General features: G+C 33.7%; 1 protein-coding gene across 1 annotated transcript in view; it reads right to left on the bottom strand.

The window, feature by feature from the left end:
• The window catches only part of LOC106108688 (nephrin), a 196369-nt gene that overhangs the window by 151200 nt on the left and 17687 nt on the right, over positions 1-27482 (bottom strand). Inside the window, exons 3-4 of the mRNA XM_013289946.1 lie at positions 25062-25211; positions 20891-21070 (exon numbers count right to left, since the gene is read on the bottom strand). Coding sequence (XP_013145400.1) covers positions 20891-21070; positions 25062-25211 — 330 coding nt within the window. The remainder of the gene's footprint in view (positions 1-20890; positions 21071-25061; positions 25212-27482) is intronic.

The raw sequence follows: 27482 nt of genomic DNA, 5'->3' as shown, positions 1-27482 counted from the left end.
GCGCTTATTCTACAAGGAAGGTAAACTGAAGCTATTGTTATGGGAGCGTGGCCTGTCATGGCCAGCTGACAGATCGAGGCCTCTAAGTGCGACGGTGGTGACGCAGAGAAGAGGATATTTGTATTTCTGTGCGTCCCCTTCTCCGTCGATCAAAGATAGGTTACGCATCTGCTTTTGCTAAATCTCTGGGCAGCGGTTTTGCTATTACGGTAAATTCAGGTGACTGTTTGCTCATGAGCTATCTTATTATTAAAAAAGCCTGTAACTCTCATTCAAGTGTTCCAGCGACTGGCATGAGTATTAGCTCATAAATAATTAGATTTCGTTATGAAAGTCGTTGGTCAAGTATAGTGTTTGAAGAGCAAACAGTTCTCAGTTCCTTTGTAAGTAAACTTTGTTTTACAGAATGCGTTATTATTCACGTGTCGTTCGAGCACTGGAAGAAACGGAATGGGGGGGGGGTTCTTAAAGGGGGATCTTAAAGTTGTGTAAATTTTCTCCCCAGTTTACTCGTAAGTTTAAAGTAATTTAGTAAAAGTTAAACATGTTAAGGGAAATGCATTCTTTTGTGTTTTGATGTTAGAGAAATTTATGTGAAAGTTTGAATTACTTTCTGGCAAATGTTTAAACAAATTGTTTAAAATCTTGTCAATAGATGTCGCTTATTCTATATTTGTTATAAAAAGACAATTAGTTTACTTACAGTAGCTCCGAGTCATCGTTATGTGTTCATGTTTGTCAAGTAATTTAAGTAGTTTTCCTTGTTTCTGTTAGTGTACCGACACAAAAATACTTTAAACATTGGTTACATTTTTTTTTATGGCTACATGCCTCTCTCTTGTTCCCCTAACACAATTTAAGTCAGGGACCTGGAGAGCGGGTGTATCTATACATTGGTTACATTACATGTTAAATATTATACTGATGTACCTAATTTTGATGGAATAGTCAGACAATCATTTTTCTAAATAGCGGAACGGACTATCTTATTTTTCGAAAGGAAAATTCCAAATTTGTAAATTCGACATTTGAAAAATACAAAAGAGTCATTTTTAATTTAAGACCAAGGCTGTAACTTAATTAATATAAAACAATAAAGCATTTACTTATTTAAAATTTAAGAATAAGGAAAACTCATACTATCTACACTATTATAATAAAGCGTTAACACACACTTCTTTGTTGACTAAGATGTCAGCAATTACAGCATATATTTTAATAATTCTTTTTTAATGAAAAGCCCTACACTTGCTTCACGCTTTAGACTATATATTTTAACGCCATTAAACTTAAGGGGTAAACATTTTGGACATAATCCCTAAAGTGGAAAAGAGACCACAAGTTGCTGCCAACATCAAGGAAGCAAGGTTGTCATCATGTCATATCATTTTGACATTTGTAATTGATAATTTGACAAAGGTAAACAATAAAATAAATTTTTCAAAATATGCGGATGAAGTCGCACTGGAACAGCTAGTTACTACTAAAGATTCAGAATCACTAACAGACTTACAAATAAACGCGGTATAAAGTAAACTTAGGAATAATAAACAAAGTACTAATATTTGCTTATACTCAGTTTATTCCTAAGTTTAACTTTATTTGTTAGGCTGTAAGAGAATAAACTGTATTTCTATGTAAACATTCATTCAAGTAACTTATACTAACCTTGAAAACAAGTGCATTAGAACAGTATAAACTAAAGAAAGGAAGCAATGTTATACCAGATCCAAGTCACACTTGGCTAAGTAAAGCTATGATTGTTCAATTTGAGCCTCCCCCTGAACCCCCACCTCAAGGGATTTACTGTAGAGGGGGCACTCAGGAACATTAGGTTTATCTCGGTCGTGTCGCCTCAGAAAAAGATTTCTTGTTTCTTATTTAGTCTGAGCCAACGGTTAAAATTCCAAATGCTTGTTAGATAACCCAGTGCATTGAAAACAGAATTGTGCAAGTTACTTTTGTAACTGATGCTATATTGTTTTTAATATAGTAAACATATGCATATATACATTATGTATTTAATTTTATTTTAAATCCTTTCCGATATTCACAATATTCATCTTATTAGCTTCTTGTCTTCATTATATTCGTGCATTTTATTGCGTCATATTTTTTCTCTCATATTTTTGCTTTAAAATTTATATCTAAAATCCTAATTTAAAAATTAAATATCGTTTAACAGAAATATGCATTCTTTTGTATCTATAAATGCTTTTTTATCGCATTTTACAATCGCATTAAATTGTTCCAGAAATTTCTAGAGTCGACATAAAACGCGTTACATTTAAAGAACGACAAAGTTATGCCTCCGAACGTTCCTGATAAAACTACAAGAACTATCTGTAGTGCAATTTGTAGCTGTTATACAACGATATTGAACTATAAATTATCTTTATTGTTGCCTAAATTGTTTTACGCAGTACCTAGTTATGGTGCGGTCACAATTCAAAAAATAACTTTTTACTAATACTAAGGATACGACCATTTTGGTTGCATTCGAAATAAGAAAAACGTTACTTTACTTTATATGAGGGAACAATTTCATAGTTTTGACCGACTTCCCAAAAGGAGGTCCTCAATTCGTCTGTAAGTTTGTTTTTTTTTTGTGTTACGGCATATCTCCGCCGCTAGTGGACCGATTTTGATAATTCTTTTTTTATTCGAAAGGTAATGCTTGCATGTTGGTCCCGTTTTTGTGTTTGATTTTTGGATTCATACTAACTAAACTTGTTCAAGTTAGAGACATTCATTACAATTAGAGTCGTGCCACACGACCGAATTGTACACGTGTACGGTGGTGTGGCACGATTCTAATACCTTTGGAAAAGTAAAAAAATTGTAAGAAAATGAGTTTGTACTAATGTTAAAATAATTAGAAACCTACATTAGAAGATATTTATAAATTTGTGGTGCTATTAAATATTTTCCATAAACCATTCTCAAATCAACTTTCTATAATAACTAGCTTTCGCCCGCGACTCCGTCCTCGTAGAATTAAAAAAAAGTAAGTAGTCTATGTGATTTTCCAGACTATCATCTACATTTATGCCAAGTTTCATCAAGATTCGTTCAGTAGTTTAGGCTACAAACTCTAACAAACATCCATCTTCAGCATTTATAATATTAGTATGATAAGCGACATAACTAGAAGTATTTAGATATTTTTAAATCTTATAAAAATATAAAAAGATAGTAATAATATTAAGATTGAAGTCACATTTCTAAAAACCCAGACGGTTTGACGTTATTTTGTTTTTAAACTCTTTTCCGAATAAATATTGCAGACATCAAAAAACTCGAATTGAGTTTCGATTCGAATGAACTGTAGTGAAAATTGAATTAATCTGGTTTCCAATTTGTTGATTCGCATTCTTAATTACACTGACATCTGTCGGAGACAGTTTTAAATCTACCCCCAATAAATACTTTTTTAAAACCTTCGGGAATATAGATCGATTTATTTGTAATCTTTTAATCTTCAACTAACTGAAAGTTTAATTGAATTTAAATTACCATTAAGCTGTGCTAATTAATCTAATAATTTACATTTTTATATGATAATGCGTCGTATTTTGTTTACATTTTAAATTAAAATTTATAATAACGCCATCTAGTTTTAAAAACCAAACAATTCTAATTTTTTATTATCTATTTTAAATTATCAATTTTTATTCGTCATTTACTAATTGTACGTCTATACATATAATAAAATTGGAGTGTCTGTTCGTAATATTAAAATAAAAATTCCCGATTTCGGGAAAATTATATATTTGCGTTTCTAATAACGAAAACCGCATTTAAAAATGTTTTGTCTATCTGTCTGTCCGCAAGCCCCGTTTGTTCCGCGTAATCTGCGAAACGGCTGAGCCGATTTCGACCGAACTTTCACTGAAAGGTAACTGACATAGACGGGCATATTATAGGCTACTATGTTATCTTAATATTGTGTGGACGAAGTCGCGGGCAACAGCTAGTTATCAATCGAATCAAACGAAAGGTCAACAACCTAGTAAGATGTCTAACGGATCTCATGGGAGAATAGAGCACAATACAAAGACTTCATTCATAACAGTCTGAGACTTTATAATATCTATCTCGTTTGTCAACGGCTCCAATGCAAAAGGTCATAACTGGAAAATATATCTTTTTTAGACCTTTTTATTCGTAAAATTAACACTTATTTAAAAAACCGTGATTTTATAATAGAAAGTCTTAAATTAAAAAAAAAACACGGGCGTTGTTAGCCGATGACCTAGACAAGGTCAAGGGGCATCTTTAATATTGTCTTATTGGGAGTAATTTTCATATTTTTAGATTTTCTAAGGGGAGGGGGCAGCTGACTCACTATTCCCCCATCGCGACGCCCTAAAATTCTATTTTATAACATAGATATTACCAAAATTATTGAATCACATGAAGTAATTTTTCAATAATTTTTTTTGCAAAATAAATGCCTTTGAAAAGTATAATTTTGTGGGTTATGACTACACTCATATGGGCTGTCGACATCAATGTTTTAAGTTATCTTTGGCGCTGCCTATTCCAGTCCTTATAATCCCTTGAGTCAAGTTGTTTGAAAAGGTTACGAAATAAATGATAGCACCCTAAGGCCAAGAAATTTTCATTTCTCATTCCCAAGTAATATTATTCTCAAAGCGTTTTGTATGGCTTTAAATATTTCTAGAAATTCAAATAATTTTTAAAGAAATAATACAAGTATATGAACATGCTGCTATCTCTCTTTTTGGACAAGATTTCGTACGTGAAAGAACGAGATAGAAACATTTTATAATGACTTTCGAATCTAGTTTGATAAAACGAAATTACATTGAAATCAAATTTTAATATTTAATAACGTTTAAATTTATATCGTATCATATTTAATATCGTTCGGTATAATTTCGTTATATAATTTAAAATTGATTCTTTATGTAATATCTTCAACGGTAGATAGACTATAAATTTATTGTCCGTAATATAGTTTTACGTCATTACTTACTATTGAAAAATATCTTGAATTTATTTCGTTCATGCCTAGTTTACATTATTCCAGTCCAGCGATTAAATTAAACACTGGAGATCGCACAGAGCGCTGATTTCCCTCACTGGACTGGAATAATGTAAACCGGGTATTAAATAAAATTAACAAATTGATTTGAAATACAATTGTTTTATTGTACTTAATTGTTTATGTATGGATGTTTGTTTCTATGTAACTCCAGATAAATGGAGATATTTTAACAGTGGTAGAGCCCGCTTTAACATCTTCGCACGAATGGGTCGGCTTGCCTGGTGTAATACCACGACCACACAGAAGATAGGCGTGAAGTGGACGCAATTCCGCGTTTCGTCTGATGAGTGCCGGAGGCCCAATTTTAGTCCCTTTCCCGTCCCACCTTTTTCTTATAAGGGAAGGATGGGAAAGTGGATTTGACGGTGGAGGAGACGCACAGGAAGGGGAAATATTCTCTTTATGTGCGTCTCTTCCTCCGTCAATTTAGGGTAGGCAACGCATCTGCAATTGCGGATGTTTATGGGCAGCGGTCGCTTCGTCATGTTGGCGGATTTATGTGGCCGCTTGTTCGTTTGCCACCTTTTTGTATAAAAAAAAAAGATATTTAGAACATAGATAAGTTAATAGTTCATTAAAATTTATGTTTTCCGTGCGATAGTCTTATGTTTTTATTTAATTAATTCCCATTGTTGTTTTAATTAAACAAAAGAGTGAAAATTAGAAGGCGGGAGCAACAGTTAGTATAAAATTGTTTAAGAAGTGAAAATGTAAAAATACATTAAAAAACCTGTCACAAATACGATTGATCTCGGTATGAAAATGTTTTCTTTGATGTCACATTTCGTAAAAGTTTTTCATACAGATTGTTTTGAGGCTTAAGAAAAAGCGAGTATATTTTGGCAGGTAATATCAAATATTTCATATTCCCTACACTATAAATATATAATGAATTGCCTTGAAACACGGAGATAATATGAATCTAAAATTCTATGATGTTTTATGAAAATGTAACCAAGTTTATGTCTCGGTTGTTTTTGTGTTATCTTATTTATAATAAATAACTTGGTAACTTTATGTTTTTATTCACATGATGACAATTATTATGTCGATAATGTTACCTTTTTAACTGTATATTCTGTATTCTCAAAAGTTATTTATCAATACATTTATCTTTTTTTAAAACAATAATATTGTTAGGAAAATATTCGGTAACGGAATAATGGGAGGTAGTTCTATAAAATACATGGCAAGCAGTGGCTGGGGTCAGTCGCAGTCTTGGCGTTCAATCGCCAACAAGCTCAGTGTGTTACTAGTCGTCACCGGAAAGTTATATTTGCGTAGTCGCATTGGAGTATAGTTCGTGTTTTAAAGTAATTTACAAGTCTATATTTGAAAGGAAGTCATTTGTGACGAAATATCCAACAATAAGATATTTTGAACTTAAATACTCCGCGAAAGAATTTGAATATAGTAACACACATGAAAATAATACAACAATACAATACTTTAGATTATACATGAAAACGAATAAAACAGTCCAAGCAATATATGTAAGGAATTTCAAACGTATAAATCCGTCAACGTTAAAACATAGATAAATAAAGCGTAGATTCGACTCTAATAGCGATAGCATTGATAAATGAAGGCGGAATCCACTTTGGTTGGAGAAAAACAAAGCACAGTTACTCGTTTCCTATTCCAGAGTTTAAGACAGTGTCAGGGCAACCTACTGGGAAATCTGGAAGAGACAACTTAATGCATCCGAGTCCTGTATTTTCCAACGTTGCAAAATTTAACTCTTTAAAAGACGGGTTGGCATTAAAAAAAATCTTATTTGTTAGAACAAAAGAGTTTATGTTCTTGTTAGGTTAGGTGGAATTTTACAAAGAATAAAATTGGATATTATTACTGCGATTAATAATTTAGCATTAATACTAGCTTTTGCCCGTGAGTCTATCCGTGTGGAATTAAAAAAGCCTCTTTTCCTAGACTATTTTCTACATCTATGCCTAATTTCATCGATTTCAGCGGTTTAGGCCGTAAACTCTATCAAAGATCAATCCATTTAAACTTTTTTTTTATTTTATAACATAAGGTGGCAAACGAGCAAGCGGCCAGCTATAACCGCCAAAATGGTGAAGCGACCGCTGCCCATAGACATCCGCAATTGTAGATGCGTTGCCTACCCTTATACGACGGAGGAGGAGACGCACATAAAGAGGTTATTTCCCCTTCCTATGCATCTCCTCCACCGTCAAATCCACTTCCTCTTCCCATCCTCTTCTTATAAGAAAAGGGTGGTAAAGAGAAAGGGACTTAAATTAGGCCTCCGGCACCACACTCATCAGACGAAACACGGAATTACTTCCATTACACGACTGTTTTCTGTGTGGTCGTGGTATTACACCGGGCGTGCCGGCCCTGCAGTGCTGAGATGTTAAAGCGGGAACTACCACTGTACTTTCGCTGTAAACTTTCGCTTTTATAATATAAGTATGACTGTTTTCTCTGTTGTAAAAAGTTTCGATGGATGGATGTTTGTTAGAGTTGTAGCCTAAACTGCTGAACGGATCTGGTTGAAATTTGGCACACATGTAGGGGACAGTCTGAAAGAACACATATACTTTCTTTTGTTTTCATTACCACGTGGCCGGAGTTGCGGGCGGAAGCTGAAGGAGATGCATATTAAGGGGAAATGTCCTCTTTATGTGCGTCTCCTCCTCCATCAATTAGGGTAGGCAACGCATCTACAATAGCGGATGTTTATGGGCAGCGGTCGCTTTCCATTTCGGTGGATTCAGGCCGCTTGCTCGTTTGCCACCTCGTATTATAAAAAAAAGCTAGTATATCGTACCAGAATATTGAGGATATAATATGTTTATATCAAAATATGAAACGTCTCGCATTGCATCAAAACGAGTAAGATAAATGTTGCTTAAGATACGAGCTGGGTCATCCCCGGGGATGCGGAGCCCGGCTACGGGTACATTCGCACTGACAAGTACAATGTTACAATCATATACATTTTGTATTTATGTTACTAATTGATATATATTGACTTACCGGTAAATAGAATACAATCGTATGCATTTACATATACTAAAACCGATTACAAAGTCATCGAATGGCCCATAGACTATCTTTAGACTTTGGCAAGATGTACACTATACCAGAAAGCAATTTATCACTGTTGTTAATTTATTTCTGCTATTAAGATGTTCTGGAACTTAGTTCAATATTTTCGCCATGAAAATTTTTGTTAAACTATCTTTTTTTTTTTGAAGCTAGTTACTACAGATATTATAGAGGAAAGATTAGTATTTTGTCTTTTTGTATGTATTGAAATAACTCAAAAACTACTGGGCCGATTATGAAAATTATTTCACCGTTAGAAAGGTAATTTATCTGTGAGTAACATAGGCTACTTTTTTTAATATCACGCGGACCAAATCGCGAGCAATATCTAGTAGTTACTATAGATAAAGTTAAGATTGTATATTTCGTGCATGACTGTACATTTCCAGTGTCAAATTGTTGACAACATTCAAATCAAGCACTGGAATGTAATGTCGAGGAATATTAATATTCCCTTTAAGCCGGTACTACATTTCGTAGGTATAAACAGGTTTTATATAAGTTAAAGGAATTTCAATGGAATCTAAAAAATGCTTGAATAAATGACCTATTTATTCTTATATCATTATCACTTACTTTAGAGACACGCGAAACATATAAAACATATTTTATGACAACAAAAGAACACAGATCATTTTAAAAATAAAAAACTATTAACTTACCAAAAAAAAATTATAAAAAAGAACACAACCTACAAACCGTATTACTGAAATTTAAAAAAAAAAATCTTGGCCAAAAGAAGAAGGCTCAGCTGAAGCGGCCTCCAGCTTGTCACTAAAGGCAGCGCTGGTTTTTCGCGCGGCCTTTAGTGACAAGTTTCAGGTTAACCAATTGATTCACCCTTAAATTTTATAGCGTGAAGGTATATAGCCTATAGCATGTTGTGAATGTAGGGCTTTATATTAAAATAAGAATGATTCTTTATAACATAGGGTTTTTTTTTTTCTTTATCACATAAGGTGGCAAACGAGCATTGGCCACCTGAAAACGCCAAAATGGGGAAGCGACCGCTACCCATAGACATCCGCAATTGCATATGCGTTGCCTACCCTTATCCGACAGAGGAGGAGACACACATAAAGAGGATATTTCCCCCTCCTATGTATCTCCTCTTTCGTCAAATCCACTTCCCCTTCCCATCCTCTCCTTATAAGAAAAGGGTGGTAAAGAGAAAGCGACTTAAATTAGGCCTCCGGCACCACACTCATCAGACGAAACACGGAATTGTTTCCATTTCACGCCTGTCTTCTGTGTGGTCGTGGTATTACACCGGGCGTGCCGGCCTATTCGTGCTAAGATGTTAAAGCGGGCACTACCACTGTGATTCAAACACATACTTTGCTGATATCCTACGCCACAAAGTATGCGTTCACGCTTTATTATATAAGTATAGATAAGCAGATTTATACAACATACGTAATAATAACGCATATAAATCTGTAAGTTGTCATTATTTTTATTATTCTGAATAGAGCAATCTATTGTCGGATTCCCGCCTAAAAAGCAACCACAATAGCCTAATAAATTTGTAGAACGACCCACCGTATCTTGTTGACTTAAGGCGATATGCCACTATGAGACAGAAAAAATAAGTACAATGTATAGGGCGGACCACAAATGATAAGCGTTCTGTAGAAATATATTTTTGTAATGTATATAACGTGATTTTATTAGTAAGTTATTTTATTTAATTATAGATTATAATTACGAAAGCTTTTTAAATTTATAAACCTTTACTAGTTTAACATGTTCAACTAATTTATTTTTTACTAGCAAACGCTCGCGACTTCGCCTGCGTGAATTTAAAAATTAATAAATAAAAAATAGGCTATGTTATTCACAGATTACCTTTCTAGCGGTGAAAGAATTTTTAATATCTGCCCAGTAGTTTTTGAGTTATTTTAATACGTACAAAAATGCAAATCTTCCCTCTTTATAATATTATTATATAAAACTTAAGTAACTGTGTGTTCTTGCAGACTATGTTTACAGTTATGGATATGTAGTAACTAATATTAATCTAAACTTTATTCTACTAAAAATGCGAAAGTTTAGATGGATGGATGTTTGTTAGACTTTGTAGCCTAAACAACTGAACGGATTTCGGTAAAATTTGGCATAGATGTAGAACATTGGTAGAACACATAGGCTACATACTTTTTTTTTATTTTACGCGGACGGAGTCGCTGACAAAAGTTAGTTTGATTTATATTTGTCTTATACTAATTAACAATCCTGTCGGATTTTCTTTTACTTTGTGTGACACGTTTTCTATTTTTTTTTATGATGTTGGTATCACGTCATATATTTTCTTTCTATTGTAACACGCTCGGTACATTATGTTGAATTTACTACGTTGTTTTCATTATTACTCGGTCTACGCGTTGATTTGTTTATGTGTATCTTTTGTATTTTATTTTGCACTACCAATAGTTACACTGATTGTTAGTCTATTGTGAATACTAGCTTTCGCCCGCAACTCCGCCCGCGTGGAATTAGAAAAAAAGTATCCTAAGTTTTCTTCTAGACTATCCTGTACATATATACCAAATTTCATCTAAATACGTTAATCGTTTAGTTTACAAATTTAGCACTTTACTACAGTTAGAAATTTACAGGAAATCCAAATCAGGTAAGTAGGGGGTCTACCCAACGGCAAAACATACCAAGGGGTCAACGACACAAGTTTAGGGAACTCTGGTTTAAACGATCTCCGAGGGAGTTTGGACGAGTGAAAAATTAAATTTCACTTCAAAGTAACCGCTCACCTCTCGGCCGCTTGTTAAACTGAATTAATTGGTTATAGTTTGTTTTAAATAGGAATAGTGGAAGTTTACAACTTTGAGGTATTCGAAGTTTAATTACTAGCCTCGCCTACTCTGAAACTTAATATTAATTCCCCAATAAATGTGTAATAGAAATTTATTAACGCTAATAAATCAATGTAAATTAAATGTTTATTGTAAACTAGATGTTCCCGTGCGGCTTCATCCGCATAAAATTAGGAAAATTTTCTTTTATTCTTTACATTGGACAAATTATCATCGTCAAAAGTAAAAAGGATATAACATGATAAACCTAGGCAATCTTGCTTCCTTGATGTTGGCAGCAACTTATGGTCTCTTTCCCACATTAGGGGTTTTATCCAAAACATTTACTCCCTAAGCTTAATGGTGTAAAAATATATAGCCTAAAGCATGTCGTAAGTGTAGGGCTTTTTATTAAAGAAAGAATTATTCAAAAATATGCTGTAATTGCTGACATCTTAGGCAACAAAGAAATTTGTGTTTACACTTTATTATAACAGGATAGATTGATAATTTGTCAAATGTAAACAAAAAAAAATAATTTTAATAAGTCTAATGTCCGTTACATTAAATTCATGTCAGTCTGTATGTAGCGGAGTGACGTCGACGGAGTAATTGAATTAGTTTATAAGTTCCGAATCAAAGGAGCTTGTGCTGAGGGTTCATTTGAGAGTTTTAATCGCTTGTTATGTTTGGTTTAAATAGTTTATTGGGCAATATAACAGAGTTTATAATACAAGAGAAGTATGCGCGTTGTAAGATCACTTTGTTGCCGTTATTTTTTGGTTCTGACGTATGCAAGTGTTGCCAGTGTCTCCCGCGCGAACAATTTAGTTTTAATATATATTGAAATACACTATAGATGAAATATTACAATGTTTTTTATATAAATGATCGGTTTAAATCTGTCAACATAAACATAATAGGCCCAATACTATATATTGGGATAACTCAAAAACTAATGGGCCAATTTTAAAAATTCTTTGACCGTTAGAAAGCTACATTATCGCTGAGTAAGGCTATATTCAAATTTCACGTACACGAAGTCGTGAGCAACAGCTCTCAGTGTATAGGAACACGAGCTAGTGTTTATAGTCGTTTAAGTTACTAACTCAAGTTATTTTTCTTATTATTTAGTACCAATTTGATATACGAGAATTCCATGACCATCAATGGTATTATAGATTGGTTGACAGTCCGCTTCAAGTTACCACTTATGTTTAAAGTGAAACAAATTTACACTTTAAAGTACACTTAGCGACATCTATAAATGGAATAAGGTACTACAAATAGGTGAAGTTGTGAAATGATTTTCATTGTCGTATCGTTTTTTTTTATAAAAAGAATGAAAGAGAAGCAATAGCGCTTTCGTTTCGAATCCGATAATCGACGTTTAGTCATCATCATCTCCCTTGCCTTATCCTACTCCCGTAGGGTCGGCGCACCGGGTTTTCGTCCTCCAAAGCATTCTATCATCCGTCATCTCAGTCATCACTCCCTTCTTGATCATGTCACCTTTCACGCAATCCATCCATCTCTTTCTACGTCTACCTCTACCGATGTACCCCTCCACATTCATAACTAACATACTTCTTGTCACATGCGATTCATTCCTTCTCATAACATGCCCATACCACTCTAACCTTTTACTCCTTATCGACGTTTAGTATAATACGAAAAAATGTTAACTAGGTTTATCCCGTGACTTTGTCTGATCGAAATAATAAAAAACTTAATAGCATACATATATGTATGTTCTTCTGGACTATGTTCTACATCTGTAATTTCATCGAGAATTATTAAGCAGTATTGAAAATACGTAGTAAAAAATATATTACATATTACATACAAATAAATACATTTAAAATATTCATGTGAAAGATTTTTTTTGTATGTATTTTGATTTACGCGCAAACTACCGGACCGTTTTAATTATTTCACTATTAGAAATGTAACGCGAGGAAAGTCGCGAGCAACAGCTAGTGTGTAGAATAAAATATTGATTAAAAATTGATATATTTAAAATTCTGAATATGTCGAAGTTAGAACTTTAATAAAATATAGCCCTCTTGAGAGTAAGAAAAAAACAAAACACAAAAGATTGACGCTTCCAACAAAACTTTACATCTGCGTTCAGCCAAGCTGACTCCTTTAAGCCCCGTTTCCTCGAACTTTCGGATCGCTACGTTTTGTTAAAGTTTTATCTTTAAAAATAAAAGCCTTTTACGTGTCTATGGTTTGTATTTTCGAACGATCAAAACCTTTTGACAACTTGAGAATAATTTTACGGTGACGGTTTGAGAATTATAATTATTAAAAATGAATATCTGTACTATTATAATAAAGCGTAAACACACACTTCTTTGTTGCCTAAGATGTCAGCAATTGCATCATATTTTTGAATAATTCTTTTTTTAATAAAAAGCCCTACACTTACGTCACGCTTTAGGCTATAGATTTTCATGCCATTGAACTTAGAGGGTAAATATTTTGGATAAAATCCTAATGTGAGAAGGAGACCATAAATTGCAGCCAACATCGAGAAAGCAAGATTGCCAAGGTTTATTGTCATGTCATTTTGACATTTGCTATTGATAATTTGACACATGTAAACAATAAAATAAAATTTTCATAATTTTATGTGGATGAAATCGCATGGGAACAGCTAGTAAACAGATAAATAAAAAAACTCTGATTACAGCTTGATTGTACTAAATCTACTAAAACGGCTGAAGACCAATTAACAATTCTATGTTCGGAAATAAGTAATTAGTTGAAACGAAGTAAGTCATCTACATATTTTTAACAATAATCATGTCACTCTACGTCCCCACTGAAGGGTTTGGAATCCTAAGCTAGTGTGACATAGTCAACACTGCAGCGGGTTGACTTCACACATATCTTTGTATTTTTTCGCAGATGCAATCATCACGATGTATTCTCTCGCTTTAAGAACGTGGAATTAATGAGCTATCGATGGTCTTAAATTGTTATAAAATATCATTACACTAATATTTAAAAGAGGAAAAGTTTGTTTGATTGTAATGAAAAAACTATTAGGCCGATTTCAAATTCTTTCACTATTAAAAAGCTACGTTGTCAGTGACTAACATAGACTCTGTTTATATTATTTTTACGGACGTAATCGCGGACAAAAACTAGTCTATAATTTTATAAGGAGTATTTTGTATGTATTGAAATAACTCAAAAACTACTGGGTGTATTTCAAAAATTCTTTCACCATTAAAAAGCTATATTATCAAGTAACATAGGCTATATTTTATTCCACGCGGAGGAAGTTGCAAGCAACAGCTAATAAAAAGATTTATCCCAGTGTGTCCCCACCCTACAGTTACTAGGTCACGTATTTTCAATGCGTCAGTATTATGGTCTTAATTCTGGATTACCCAATAACAATGAACTTTAACAGCTTCTGCATTGTCGCTCTCTGGCGCTATCTCGCTCGCACACGACGCAGTCTGGCAAATAAAATTTGCAAACGCTATGGGAAAACGGGAAAGGTATATTTTTCGACTAAACCCTTTTAAATTTTTTATACAAATCCCTAGGTTAAAGTTTGAAAATAAAGAAGAATAAGAAGCACTTTTTTTAAATTTTCATATATATTTAATATTATAGAGAGGAAAGGGTATAAATTTTTGTATTTTTGTATGTATTGAAATGACTGGGCCGATTTTAAAAATTCTTTCATCATTAAAAAGCTACATTCAGCTGGTTTCTAATAATTATGTTTCTTGATATGAAAATATGGGTTAAACACACCTTTTTAAAACGAATTATACCATTTATGACCGGTTTCTCAACTACATTTAACAATTCAATATTCATCAAAAATACTACAGTCATTTGTTTATCTATACTATTATAATAAAGCGTAAACACACACTTTGTTGCCTAAGATGTCAGCAATCACAGCATATTTTTGAATAATTATTTTTGTCATAAAAAGCCCTACACTTAGGTACGTCACTCTTTAGACTACATATTTTCACGCCATTAAACTTAGGCGGTAAATATTTTGAATAAAAACCCTAATGTGGGAAAGAAATCATACGATACGAGCTGCCAACATCAAGAAACAAGGTTGCCATAGTAAAGTAATTGGTATTTTGACATTTGCAATTGAGAATTTGACAAATATACACAATGAAATAAAGTATTTACAATTTCATGCGGAAGAAGTCGCGCGGGAACAGCTAGTGTAACATATTTCAAACAATTCAAGCATTATACAAAGTACAATGTATACCAAAGTTTCCTACATGTAAACAAAACCGACGCAATATGCAGAGATGCTATAAAACTAACTACTTAACAAGTCATATAAAATCAGGAAACAGAAACCGCTGTTAAAACTTTGAGAATGTACAGCGATTTTTTTTATTATTTAGTTGCAATCATGATGATAGAACTTTGAGAGTAGCCCCAGTGGTAGTAAGGAATAAAAGGTTAGCATGGGGGGTATGTTATGAGGAGGGATGAATCGCATGTAACCAGGAGAACGTTAGTTATGAGTGTGGTACACCGGTAGACGTAGACCTAGAATAAGATGGATGGATTGCGTGGAAGGTGATATAATCATGAAGGGAGTGATGACTGAATGACGTGTGATAGTTATTTGGACAAAAACCTGTTGCAACGACCCTACGTGATTAGGATAAGGATGATGATGATGGTGATGATGGTGATGGTGATGGTGGTGATTATGGTGATGATGATGATGATTATAAACATATACATATTAGGGTTACTAATCTTATCAATGTTATAACTAACTGTTGTTACTATTTCCAGAAGGAATTAACGTATCTTGTTGAAAGTGACAGTTATGAAACAGAGTCTTGAAACACAGATACTATGTTTTTTTTTACTTTCATAAGAAGTCGCGGACAAAAGCTAGTTGAATTGATATTCGTTAACATAAGTAAAAATACTGAAAATAAATAATATAAATCTTATTAGATTCTTTCTAGTTTTTAATTTAATTATTTCACTATAACAAGATAAAAAAATATCTTTACAATGTTATTACGTATGTTATACATTTCTCTGGTTTCTGTAGGAGTTAATTACATTTATCTAATTAGAAGAAAACTTGAGATAAATGCAGCGCATTGAATACTCCAAATATGACATAGATGCAAACCAAAATCTGGAAGAACATAAAAACCAGAGGTGGTTGGCACGCGTGCCGTAAATGGTACACGAAATAACATTTTGGGCACCTCAGTAATCATAAACACTACAAATAAATTATGAAGTAGGTGTACCAATTGACGTAATAATCGCAGTCAAAATGATTCGATCCCACGTCTAAAACCGGATAAAACATTTCTTTAAAAAATGACACTTTGAATTTGCCATTTCCGTTCAAACGGAGTCGCGTGCGACAGCCAGTCTTTGCAGTTCTTTTGCAACAAGGAATATGTTATTGTAAAAATTCAAGCCAAGCTGTATTGCTGGATTCCCAACACGAAAGTTAACACAAACTTTTGTCGTGAGAATCGCGTCTGAGCATTGAAAACAAAAGTCCCGTAGGAACTTTGAATATTTTCGTTCCCGTTTTATGTCCGATTTCTACAAGACTATTGTTCTAGACTTTTATGGAACAAGACGGGCATGTCCTTATTTTCACATTTGGCACACTTCGAATGACACTGGTTAAGATTTTCAAAGACAACTGAATGCATTGTATTATATAATCTGCGCTTAATATATAATAGGGAAGTTTTATTGTTTGCACTAAATGGACTCCGAAACTACTGTAGTGATTCCAACTCGTTCATATTAAGAGCTCGCTTCTGACTCAACTATCTCATAACTGTTTAGTCGCGCTTTGATTCCTATAAGTAAACGGTTGAATTGGCTGCGAAACAATCGACAATCGCACAACAGTTGCACCATAGTTTAGACCAGAGATTCTCAACCTTTTTTTTTGTCGTGGTACATATTTAACGATTTCAAAATTTGGCGGCACACAAAGAAAAAGTTAAAAATTATTTACTTACTACAACACACTGCACAAATAGTTTATGACAAAAATATGCAAAATTTGACGGCACACTTTTGAAATTTGGCGTCCCACTGTACCGCTTCACAGTGGTTGAGAATCACTGGTTTAGACAAAGGTGTGCCCGCATTAAAAAACTCAAGACTACCTTCTGTTACAACATTTGATAGACATTCCCCAAATAAGGATGGTGTTAAAAATCAACAAACATTTCAAACATTGGGTCGGACCTTTTAACTTCCTAATATGACCAATTAGTGTATTTAAAAATGCATATGTTTTAGAACTGGTTATCGACTTCGGCGAGGAATAAAAGAAACCTCATTTACGCACACTTCTATCTTCCAGAAAATTCCAGTCAAAATTGGTCCAGCCGTTCCGAAGACATACCGAAACGAACGCCTATTTGCGGATAGACAGACAAAAGTATTTTAGTTTAGTAATAGTTTTTTTGTTACATGGAACGCAATAAAATCGTTATATACGAATTATAAATTTGTTTCATCCATACTAATATTATAAAGAGGAAAGATTTGTATTTTTGTACGTATTTAAATAACTGAAAACTACAAGGCCGATTTTAAAAATTCCTTCACCGTTAGAAAGGTAATTTATCTGTAAGTAACATAGGCTGCATTTTTTATTATTTTGCAATTTCACGCGGGCGAAGTCGCGAGCATCTGCTAGTGTTACATATAGATAATAAATGTTATTAATTTGCCAAAATGTAAAAGTTCATCTTACAAACTTTATAAAGCTAAAAAAACTATAACTTACAAAAAAATAGATGGGGTTAGAATAAGCAAAGTAAGTGAAAAATTTTAAATGTTCCTATTTCGACCCCAATCTCTGTCTACCCTTTTTATGTACACGGGTGAATATATTAGGTTGTTTTCACCTTTTAAACCAAATTTGATTTATTAAAAAAAGGGTGAGGGTCTAAAAATGCAAAGGTAACGTTTTATTCCGCAAATAAAATTGCTATACTTATGAGAACTCAAGACGGGGCAAACGTTCGTAGGGGTCACGATATATCTTAGGACCCCAAACGCAATGCATGTAAGGGTTCAAGAAATATAGAGGCCCTATTGCTTATTGGAGTCGGAACTAGCGAATTTGAATAAAAGGCTGTCGTAAAATAGTCGCCGTCGTATTATTGTAACCGTACTCTAGTGATGTGACATGGTATCAAATGATATCGATATTTTATCGACGACAAAACCTTATTATAAAATTCGCTCTGCCTGTTATCGATAGCGTTAATTATAAATTAAGTAAAATGGAAACAACACTGATTTTTAAAAGGATTTTTACTCAAAGCTATTTTAAATTACGATTTAATGTTACGAAAGAATAAGTAGTTAATGCAATAAACTTATAGATATTCAGAATTCCTAAAAATGATAAAATCACAATGATATTATTTGTATATTAACAAATAAAATAATTAATTAATATGAGATGCATAAACCACTTATCGATAATTTTAAGTTACATCACTATTAGAAACCTATCATCCCAAACCCTTCAACTGCGCTATAAACCGGAGTCTCCAGCGACCGGTCACATCTGACCCCCGACGGGTTAAGCTTTTCATATAAAGAGAATCTTTACGCCTTCTTTTCTCATTTCCAAGCTACAAGACTTTGCGCTTAGAAGTGGCTTGTGTAACGAACGTAAAATTCCGTTGTAGGAATTTTATAAAATGCTACTGGATTAGATTTTTAATTTAAAATAGCCTTTTTTTCTAAATAGCATAATTTACCTCATTTTAATCTTCATTTGAAAATCAAAAGATATCTCAATTTAAATACAAAATTCTTTCAGATGTAGAAGAAATAATAAACTAAACAAAGCAACGAAAACTCTGATTTTTTTTTGTATAGTAAAAGGGGGCAAACAAGCGGCGTGAACACCAAGGTGGTCAACGACGCCCATGGACATCCGCAACACCAGAGGAACTACAGATGCGTTGCCGGCCTTTGGGGAAATTGTAGGCTCGCTTCTAAAAGGACCCTAAGTCGTGTTGGTTTGGAAATACCGCCGAGGACAGACCGTTCCACAACGCGGCTGTGCGGGGCAGAAAGTTCCGCGATGATCTAAATAAGTTCTGTAAATTTCATGTTAAATACATGATAGTCATCATCATCTACCCTACCTTATCCTAATCCTGTAGGATGCACCGGGTTTTCGTCCTCCAAATAACTCTATCATCCGTCAGTCACTCCCTTCTTGATCATGTCATCCACGCAATCCATCTCTTTCTAAGTCTACGTCTACTGGTGTACCACAATCATAACTGACGTCCTTCTTGTTACAATTCCTCCACACATGCCCATACTATGCTAACCTTTTACTCCTTACTGAGCTGAGGCTACTCTAACTAAAGGTTGAATTCTTAATATTAGTCCCTTTCCATTTCCACCCTTTTCTTAAGAGGAGAGGATGGGAAGAAAAAGTGGATTTGGTGGTGGAGGAGACGCATAGGTAGGGAAAATGTCCTCTTTGTGTGCGTCTCTTCCTCCGTCAATGAAGGGTAGGCAACGCATCTGCAATTGGGGATGTCTATGGGCAGCGGTCGCTTTCCATTTCGGTGGATTCAGGTGGCCGCTTGGTCGTTTGCCACCTTATGTTATAAAAAAAAATATGATCAAAGTAAACCAATCTCTAATAGGTGAAATTGTCTATCGTGTTTTTATGTTAATGATACGCATAAGTAAATTGCCATTAGATTTACGAGGCAAATGGGAACTATGAACTTTACAACCCGCGGGAAGGCAATAATATTCCTTTAGGAAAAATCTCGTAAAAGACCACGGAGTAGGATTGACGTTAATAATGTTTGAGAATTTATATCTTTATGCGCGTCTTTCTGCACAGTTAATACAGTTTTATCGTTTTAGTAAAATACGGGGAGAGTTTCATTTGGCCACGCAACTTTATGGTTCACAGTTCGTATTTCGAGATTGGTAAGGACGTGCTTCAAATTCAGTATACCCTTAAATAAAAGAGAAAATGTGGTGGGAATGCAACTGTTAACAAAAGGATAAGATATGAAAACAGTATATTATAACATGATAGAGAAATAAGGAGAAAAGTATCGGCTTATGTGAAGAAGAACTTCAGTTATGAGTCTGGAGGTACACCGATACAGGTAGACTTAGAAAGAGATAGATGTATTGAAAGGTGAGATGATAAAGGTAGTGACGAAGACGACGAGGATGGCTACAAAGAAAGAGGACTACCGAAGAAAGTATGGATTGTGTATAAGAGGATATAATTGATGAAGTGTATTCAGAAATAACGGCTGAAGAGATTAAAAGACTACTGTGACGAGCCTACATAGAGATAAGGACAGATAGGTATTGTTACACTAAAATTCTCTTTTAAATAACTTTTATTTCCTGTTAACAATGCTAATATCATCAAAAAATGCCATATCATCCAAAAATCAAATTCTCTCATCGCAAAGATTTCTCATAGCCATAACCAATAAATTCCAAGTTAAATAAGGAAGTCGCATGACTTTCTCGTAAAGTAAAAACATTTCCGTCTTCTCATAATCTTCCCCAATCCATTAAAAACAAAAACGAAAGAATCGTATTAAACTTGAGTGTTTAATTTCGTCAGAAATGTTTTCCGAAGAAACCCCATTTTTACCGAGAAAATATTAAATCGCATAAGCGATTTTTTTTTCTTTTATTGATCTAAATATATTAGTTTGAGTTTTTATATTAAGTCATTAGGTATCTGTATGAGTTCAAATTAGAAAGAGCTATAATTAATTTAAAAAAATATCTTTAATTACAGCGCCATCTATTTTTATTCCCTAGTAAACTTTTCTCACAATTTATTTTTCAAAATTACAACTGAATATTTAAATTGCATAAAAGTACTTACATATGACATTAAGCGTAGCATTAGCTCGGATCACTTTATGCATTTGCGCCGGGCCCACTTGACACTGATATTCCGCGTCGTCTTCTAAAGTCGCGTTGACGATACGCAGGTTGTACACGCCATGCCTTCTGTCACCGAACATAGTGTACCGAGGGTAGCCGGGAATCACTGATGAAAAACCTGCAAAGATAAAATATGTTAAAATCACGTAACAAATATGTAAGTGTTAAACAAAACGGTTTCATCGTATTGATAACCTTTAAACTGTTGAGTTTTTGACCGTTGGTGTATAAAAGTGCAATAACAATAGTTGTTTGTTTTAACAACTTCTACAGACTCTTGGTCCGCACTCTTTTTTGCACACTTTCATTTTTCTTTTTTTTATTCCGTAATCCTTATAACACTAGTGAGTTCCTTTTTTTTAAATTACAGTTTTTTTTTCATAAATACATTTATACTACTATATAACAATAGCTGTTTTGTAAATATGGCATCGGTCAAGGACGTGCCATGAAGTAAAGTATTATCGATCTAACTTTTTAACTATTTTTTTTTAATAAATATCATATTGCGATCAATTTTACCCCTAAAGTTTAATAGCGTAAAAATATACGAGTATAGTCTTAAGCGAGTCGTAAGTGTAGGGCTTTTTATTATAGACTGAATGATTAAAAAATAAGCTGTAATTGCTGACATCCTACGCCACGAAGTAGTGTGTTTACGCTTTATTATATTTTATTATAATATTAGTCAGATAAAAAACTATAAAACCAATTACGTTGAATGATTTCATCTAAATCCATCTAAAATGTAACCAATCAATTTTTGCCCACATAAATAACAACTTATTTGGTTTATTATTTCCACTAACAACTGTAATTGTTATAACTAACATTCACATTATTTTTATGGCAACATTTCCTTAAGCAAGAACAATATGTTTTGCCTCAAGCTTGTATGTCGATCATTTTACATGTCTCTAATGATCTTTATATCTCCGATATTGTCTTGTTACTAAAATAATTTCTTACCAAGATAATTTTTGATTACAATGTTTAATCACTAGCTTTTACCCGTGACTGCATGTGGAATTAACGAAAGACTTATCCTATGTGTTAGTATATACTATGATTCTAACCCTGTGCCATACAACGAATTCCGCTTTGTAGATACGTAATATTAGTATGACAAAGCGTCAAAAATGATCTAAACAGTTGACAAAAATGTAATATTCATAACATTCTTGGAAAAAATGCTATAGATTGCAATAAAACGGACAATTCAGTCGTTTTTTCTAAATATTATCTTATTGTAAATTAACTAATATTTTTTGTACCATTATATTTACGATAAAAAGTAGCCTATAATATGCCCGTCAATGTCAGCTACCCTTCAGTGAAAGTCCGGTCAAAATCGGCCCAGCCGTTTCGGAGATTACCCGGAACAAACGCAGCTTGCGGACAGACATACAGACAGACAGCAGACAGACAGACAGGCAAACATTTTTTAAATGCAATTTTGGTTATCAGCAACGCAAATACATCTTCCCGAAATCTGGAATTTTTCCTTTGACATTACAAACAGACACTCCAATTTTTATGTACAGACAATAATCAAATGATTTCGAACATTCTAACAAGCGATCGGATACCAATGCCCTTAACTATTGCGATACATGTAAAAGAACATATACAGGGTGATTCTTAACGAACGGATCAACAGCTTTGTGGAGTTAGAGGACGTCAATAGTTATCGTTTAATCGCAAAGTCGCCCGATTTTTAACAATGTTTTTTTAATCCGCTTAAACGCTATAGAGGTCCTCTAACTTCACAAATCATCCTGTATACAACACCCATCTCTATTACTATACAGCAATTGCTACTCACGGTTATTCGTACTAAAACTCGAATACTATTACGTTGCCGTGACTTCACGGTATATAAGTTAATTACATCAGCATTCTATAAAACATTTGGTGGCGTATCCGCTGCGAAACAATTACACGGTTACTCGTGAATAGATTGCATAAAAACTATAGAATTAATCACTTAGTAATAGTGTTCAAGGGAATCTGGCCTTTTGAAGTACTTTAAAAAAATAAGCTTGATAGATTTCCCCTTTATAATACAGGGAAAAATACAAATCGAGTTGCACTTTGCTTCAACCATTTAGGCTACAGGTTAGAATGAAAGTAAAACTTAAAACTTAACGTAACTGTTACAAAGATAAAAGATTTGTATTTTAGTATGTATTGAAATAACTCGAAAAATACTGGGTCGATTTAAGAAATCTTTCACTATTAAAAAGCTACGTTATCCGTTAGTAAAATATGCTACATATTTTAATTTTCACGCAGGCTAAGTCGCGGTATTTATTTATTTAAAATAAATGTGTTTAGTTGAAAATATCAATAGACATGAGTTTAAATCTCTAAGAGAAGGGTTTCATCTTGCTTCCAGTATTAAATATAAATCCTTTTTTCGTGTTCTCAATCATTCGATGTAATTCTCTTAATTCGTGACATTTTCATAAGCTGTTACTGCCAGTGTTAATTGGTTATTATTTGGATCACGGGTTTCAGTTACTTCTAATTATTTTTGGAGATTTGGCGTCAAATAATTTCGATAAGCTACGGAAATAATATTCTAACAAATCAAGATATCATCAACCTTCCTTAAGTTACGTCAATGGATGGATGTCTGTTAGAGTTTGTAGCCTAAACGGCTGAACGGATTTCGATGAAATTTGGTATAGATAGAGGATAGTCTGGAAGAACGCATAGTCTACCCATTTTTGATTATTGTTTTAAAATTCCACGCGGACGGAGTCGCGTGCAAAAGCAATTAATTTAATAATTCCTTCATCTTTAGAATATATGCTATGCATGCAATGTTATCCCTTAGTAATATAGGCTATAATAATGTACATACACGAAGTCAGGAGGGGCAAATAACAAAGAAAACACTACAATAATTCCTTATATCTATTTTCCCAACCATATGTCAATATTAACAATGCAATCCAAGGATAGCTTCAAACATCTCTGTTGTGTTTCTATTATATTACACTGACCTAGTTGGCTTGCGGACGACATATGTACTCCTTACTTTAAATAAATTCAAGGAAAAGATCTTAATTTCAGATTTTAAAGCTGTTGCCTAAACATTTTGCAATGAATTCTACTTTAAATTTATTTAACTGGATAAATTCTATAAGCTTTTTCTAGTTTTCGTGTGTTTTTATTTGTTTAAATAGTGAAAATATTAGGAAACTCTAAGATTGTACTAAGGAATATATTAGGACGTTTTTACGGTAATCACTAACTCACAATAGTACACGAATCATAAAAAAATCTATAATAGTGCGCAGCACAAAACAAAATATTCCTTCGCGCAAACAGTAGAAATGAATAGACATCCCAACTGTATAATATTTCCTTACATTTCTAATACATCGGGCCATTGCTATTCAAAATATCAAGGCGCGTAATATCAACGAAATTCATCCCGTTCTCAACTGTTGACGGGCGTATTATTTAATCTACGCGCTAACATCAGAATTTGCAGGCGGCAAAGTAAAATTTCGTTACGTAACAAGAAAATTACGCAAAGATTATACCCTAAACAACGAGAGTATCAAATTATATCTCGTTTCTCCTTAAGCGCGTATCACATTGGTCCCTCGAGCAGGATACACTTAGAAATATATCACAGAGTAGCGTAATTTCTTTAACACTACAGTACGATAAGCGTTTAGCTTGTTGGGTAGAGGTAATGTGTTCGCTCTTTACCTTTCTAATTTGAATACTGGTGCTATTTGCCGTGTTTATACTAGTCTATGACTTCTGTACTAATTTGAATAACAAATGTAAAATAATCAAACTAACGTACGAATTTTAGTTATTTGTATCTAGAGAGTAACTGTTTGCTTTTCAACAAACTCCGACGGTTTCAACCAATTGCAGAGTTTTGCCCAACAAAACTATTTTGTAGTTCTTTACAAACCGCATTTGAATTTTCTATTTCACCGTATATCTACTGATATGTCTAAAGTAATGTAGTGAGAATTAGAAACATTACACGTTTCTCTTGTATTATTGTGTTTAATATTAATTGACGTGTCTACATCTTCATTAATCTATGTCTAATGTGATTAAACTAAATCACTTACCGAGTGCAAATCCATCCTTGGCCCATTGCACCTGACCGGCTAAGTTAGCGACAGCACACTCTAAAACAGCTTCCGCGCCTTCCTGAACCCGAAGGCTTCGCGGCACAACCCGGAAGTACTGTTGCTGAAAGGCGCACGCGCTCGCTAGGACTGAAACAAAAGAAAATGAAATACGTTAGTTATTTGTTTAAATAAAATTCAACTTAAAAATATGGCATATGAAACAAAAAAATCTGAACACATTGAATTGGCTCCCGATAGATGGCGCTGTACCCAATTAACTATTAATTCAAATTGAATTACTTATTCATACGCCTTATTAACTAATCAACCATTCGAATTAATTTTAGCTTTATTAGTTATGTAAACTATGTAACTTATATCTTATTTGTAGCCTATGTGTTCTTCCAGACTAAGTTGATCTATGCCAAATTTCAGGAAGCTCCACTGAAGCCTTCTGGCATACGTAGTATTATAGAAAAGTTACGCGTTCGCTGTATTAAAGTGAATACAAAAAATTATAACGCAATATAATTTGTCAGAAGACAAAGGACTCGGTTCATTGGAGGCTAATATTATCAGCGAGTGGGTGACAAGTGACACTTATATGGCGACGCGACTGTCACTTGAAAGGTGAACGCTCCTATACAGTGTGGTACAGCTTGCGTAATCTGGTGTCAGGTGGACACCAACCAACCCAAACCTACGTAAGTGAGAGGACAACATGAAAATGTATATTTCTGGTTAGAGGTAGTTTTTAAAGTGTAGTTTTAGAGTTTGTTGTGACAAAAGGTTAAGACTTGTAGTCTCAGGTTTTTTTTGTTTAATTTATTATTACAAGCTTTTATGTTCAAATAGTATTTCTAGCTTTCGACCGCGAGTTTTTAGGCGTAGAATATAAAAAATGGCAGGTAGGCTATATATTCTTACAGACTTTCTACATCTACGTATGTCAAATTTCATCGACATCCGTTCAGCAGTTAAGGCTTCAAACTCTAACATCCATCCATCTGAACTTTCGCATTTATAAAATTAGTACAATTAAATGAATAAAATTAGCCCTCAAAAATCTTTTAACTTGTACCACAAGATAAAGCGCAGTTCACACTAGCAAACGCGAGCTCTAGCGCTTGAATTAGCCCAAGCGTATTTGTTAGTACAATTGCCGCAGTGCACCGAGCCTTAACAAATGTCCATGTTTGTCCTTAGGGTTAGTATTTACTGTCTGAATCTAGACTTAATTCACATTTATATTGTCTTGTATGCGTAGATTTCGAAGAGAGAACTGGGCCGATATAATGTTGCGAGTTTTGTTAATGCTGGTTGCATTTTTTTATAGACGGACAAAGTTAATAGACCCGGTGTGCGTAAGTCTAAGTAAATTATGACAGTGTTCTAACAACCATTGTTAATGTCAAAAAAAGTGTCACGAGGTCCTTTTCGTACTGCAGCTGTCGTGTTTTGTTTTTCATGCAATTTTCTATGTTCATTTAGGTTTTAAAAATTCCCTGACAGAATTAAAAACAGCAGCGCTTCTATCACTTTACTATACTATGTTTTTGTTAATTATTTTTTCTTATTTTTTACGATATCGGACATATAATTTAATTACTTCTAGATCCATGAGCGTCGCCAGGCGATGATCTAGGCTAGCTGACGTAAAATGGTTTCATTCAAATTCAATTTGTCTATTTTACATTTTTCGACTCCCTAAGGGGGGAGCATCCCCCAACATAACTAGATGTCTAGATTAGTATCTGTAGGTCCTGTCTAATTCAATTTTCCTTAGTGAATTCGCTAAATCTGCTAAATTAGATTATTTATTTATACAGATTGTTATATGAACAGCCTATATACTAATGTTTCGTTAGATAATGGCTAATATATCAAGATTTTTTTTTTTTATTATTAGTCATAAATAAATCAAACTAGTACTAATAAATTGTAGGGAATCAGTGTTTAATCGTAAATCTAATAGAAGTTGCAAGACGCGACAACAAACCGGTAATTAAATGACAAGTCACACACACGCAAACACACATGACAATATAAGTATAGAAAATTGTTAAATCACCCACACATGTAAGTGTACTATCAATGGAATTTGAGCTTTATTTTTATTAGAGTTACAGTTGAAATTGGAACGCAAGTCGAAGTTTAGTGAAGCGAAGTCAGCGTCGATAGTTACAAACGGGATCGGGATAACCGCTTATTGCTTTTGAATTTAGAACGCTTAGTTGTGGTCAAAGCGTCGTTGGGAAGTTAAATAGAAAGTTATTAGAAATTTTATTAGCGGCCAGTGTTGGATTACGACAATTTTATTGTTTCTATTTTGTAATTCGAACGAAAGATGTAACGGCAATTAGAAAAGTTTTATTGTAAACCTTTTAATTTTGGATAACAATACTGTTAAAGCCAGAT

This window comes from Papilio polytes, unplaced genomic scaffold (assembly GCF_000836215.1).
Source record: "Papilio polytes unplaced genomic scaffold, Ppol_1.0 DF821400.1, whole genome shotgun sequence".
NCBI lineage: Eukaryota > Metazoa > Arthropoda > Insecta > Lepidoptera > Papilionidae > Papilio > Papilio polytes.
The sequence above is the reverse complement of the archived record's forward strand: the minus strand, read 5'-3'. Positions and strand labels throughout refer to the sequence as shown.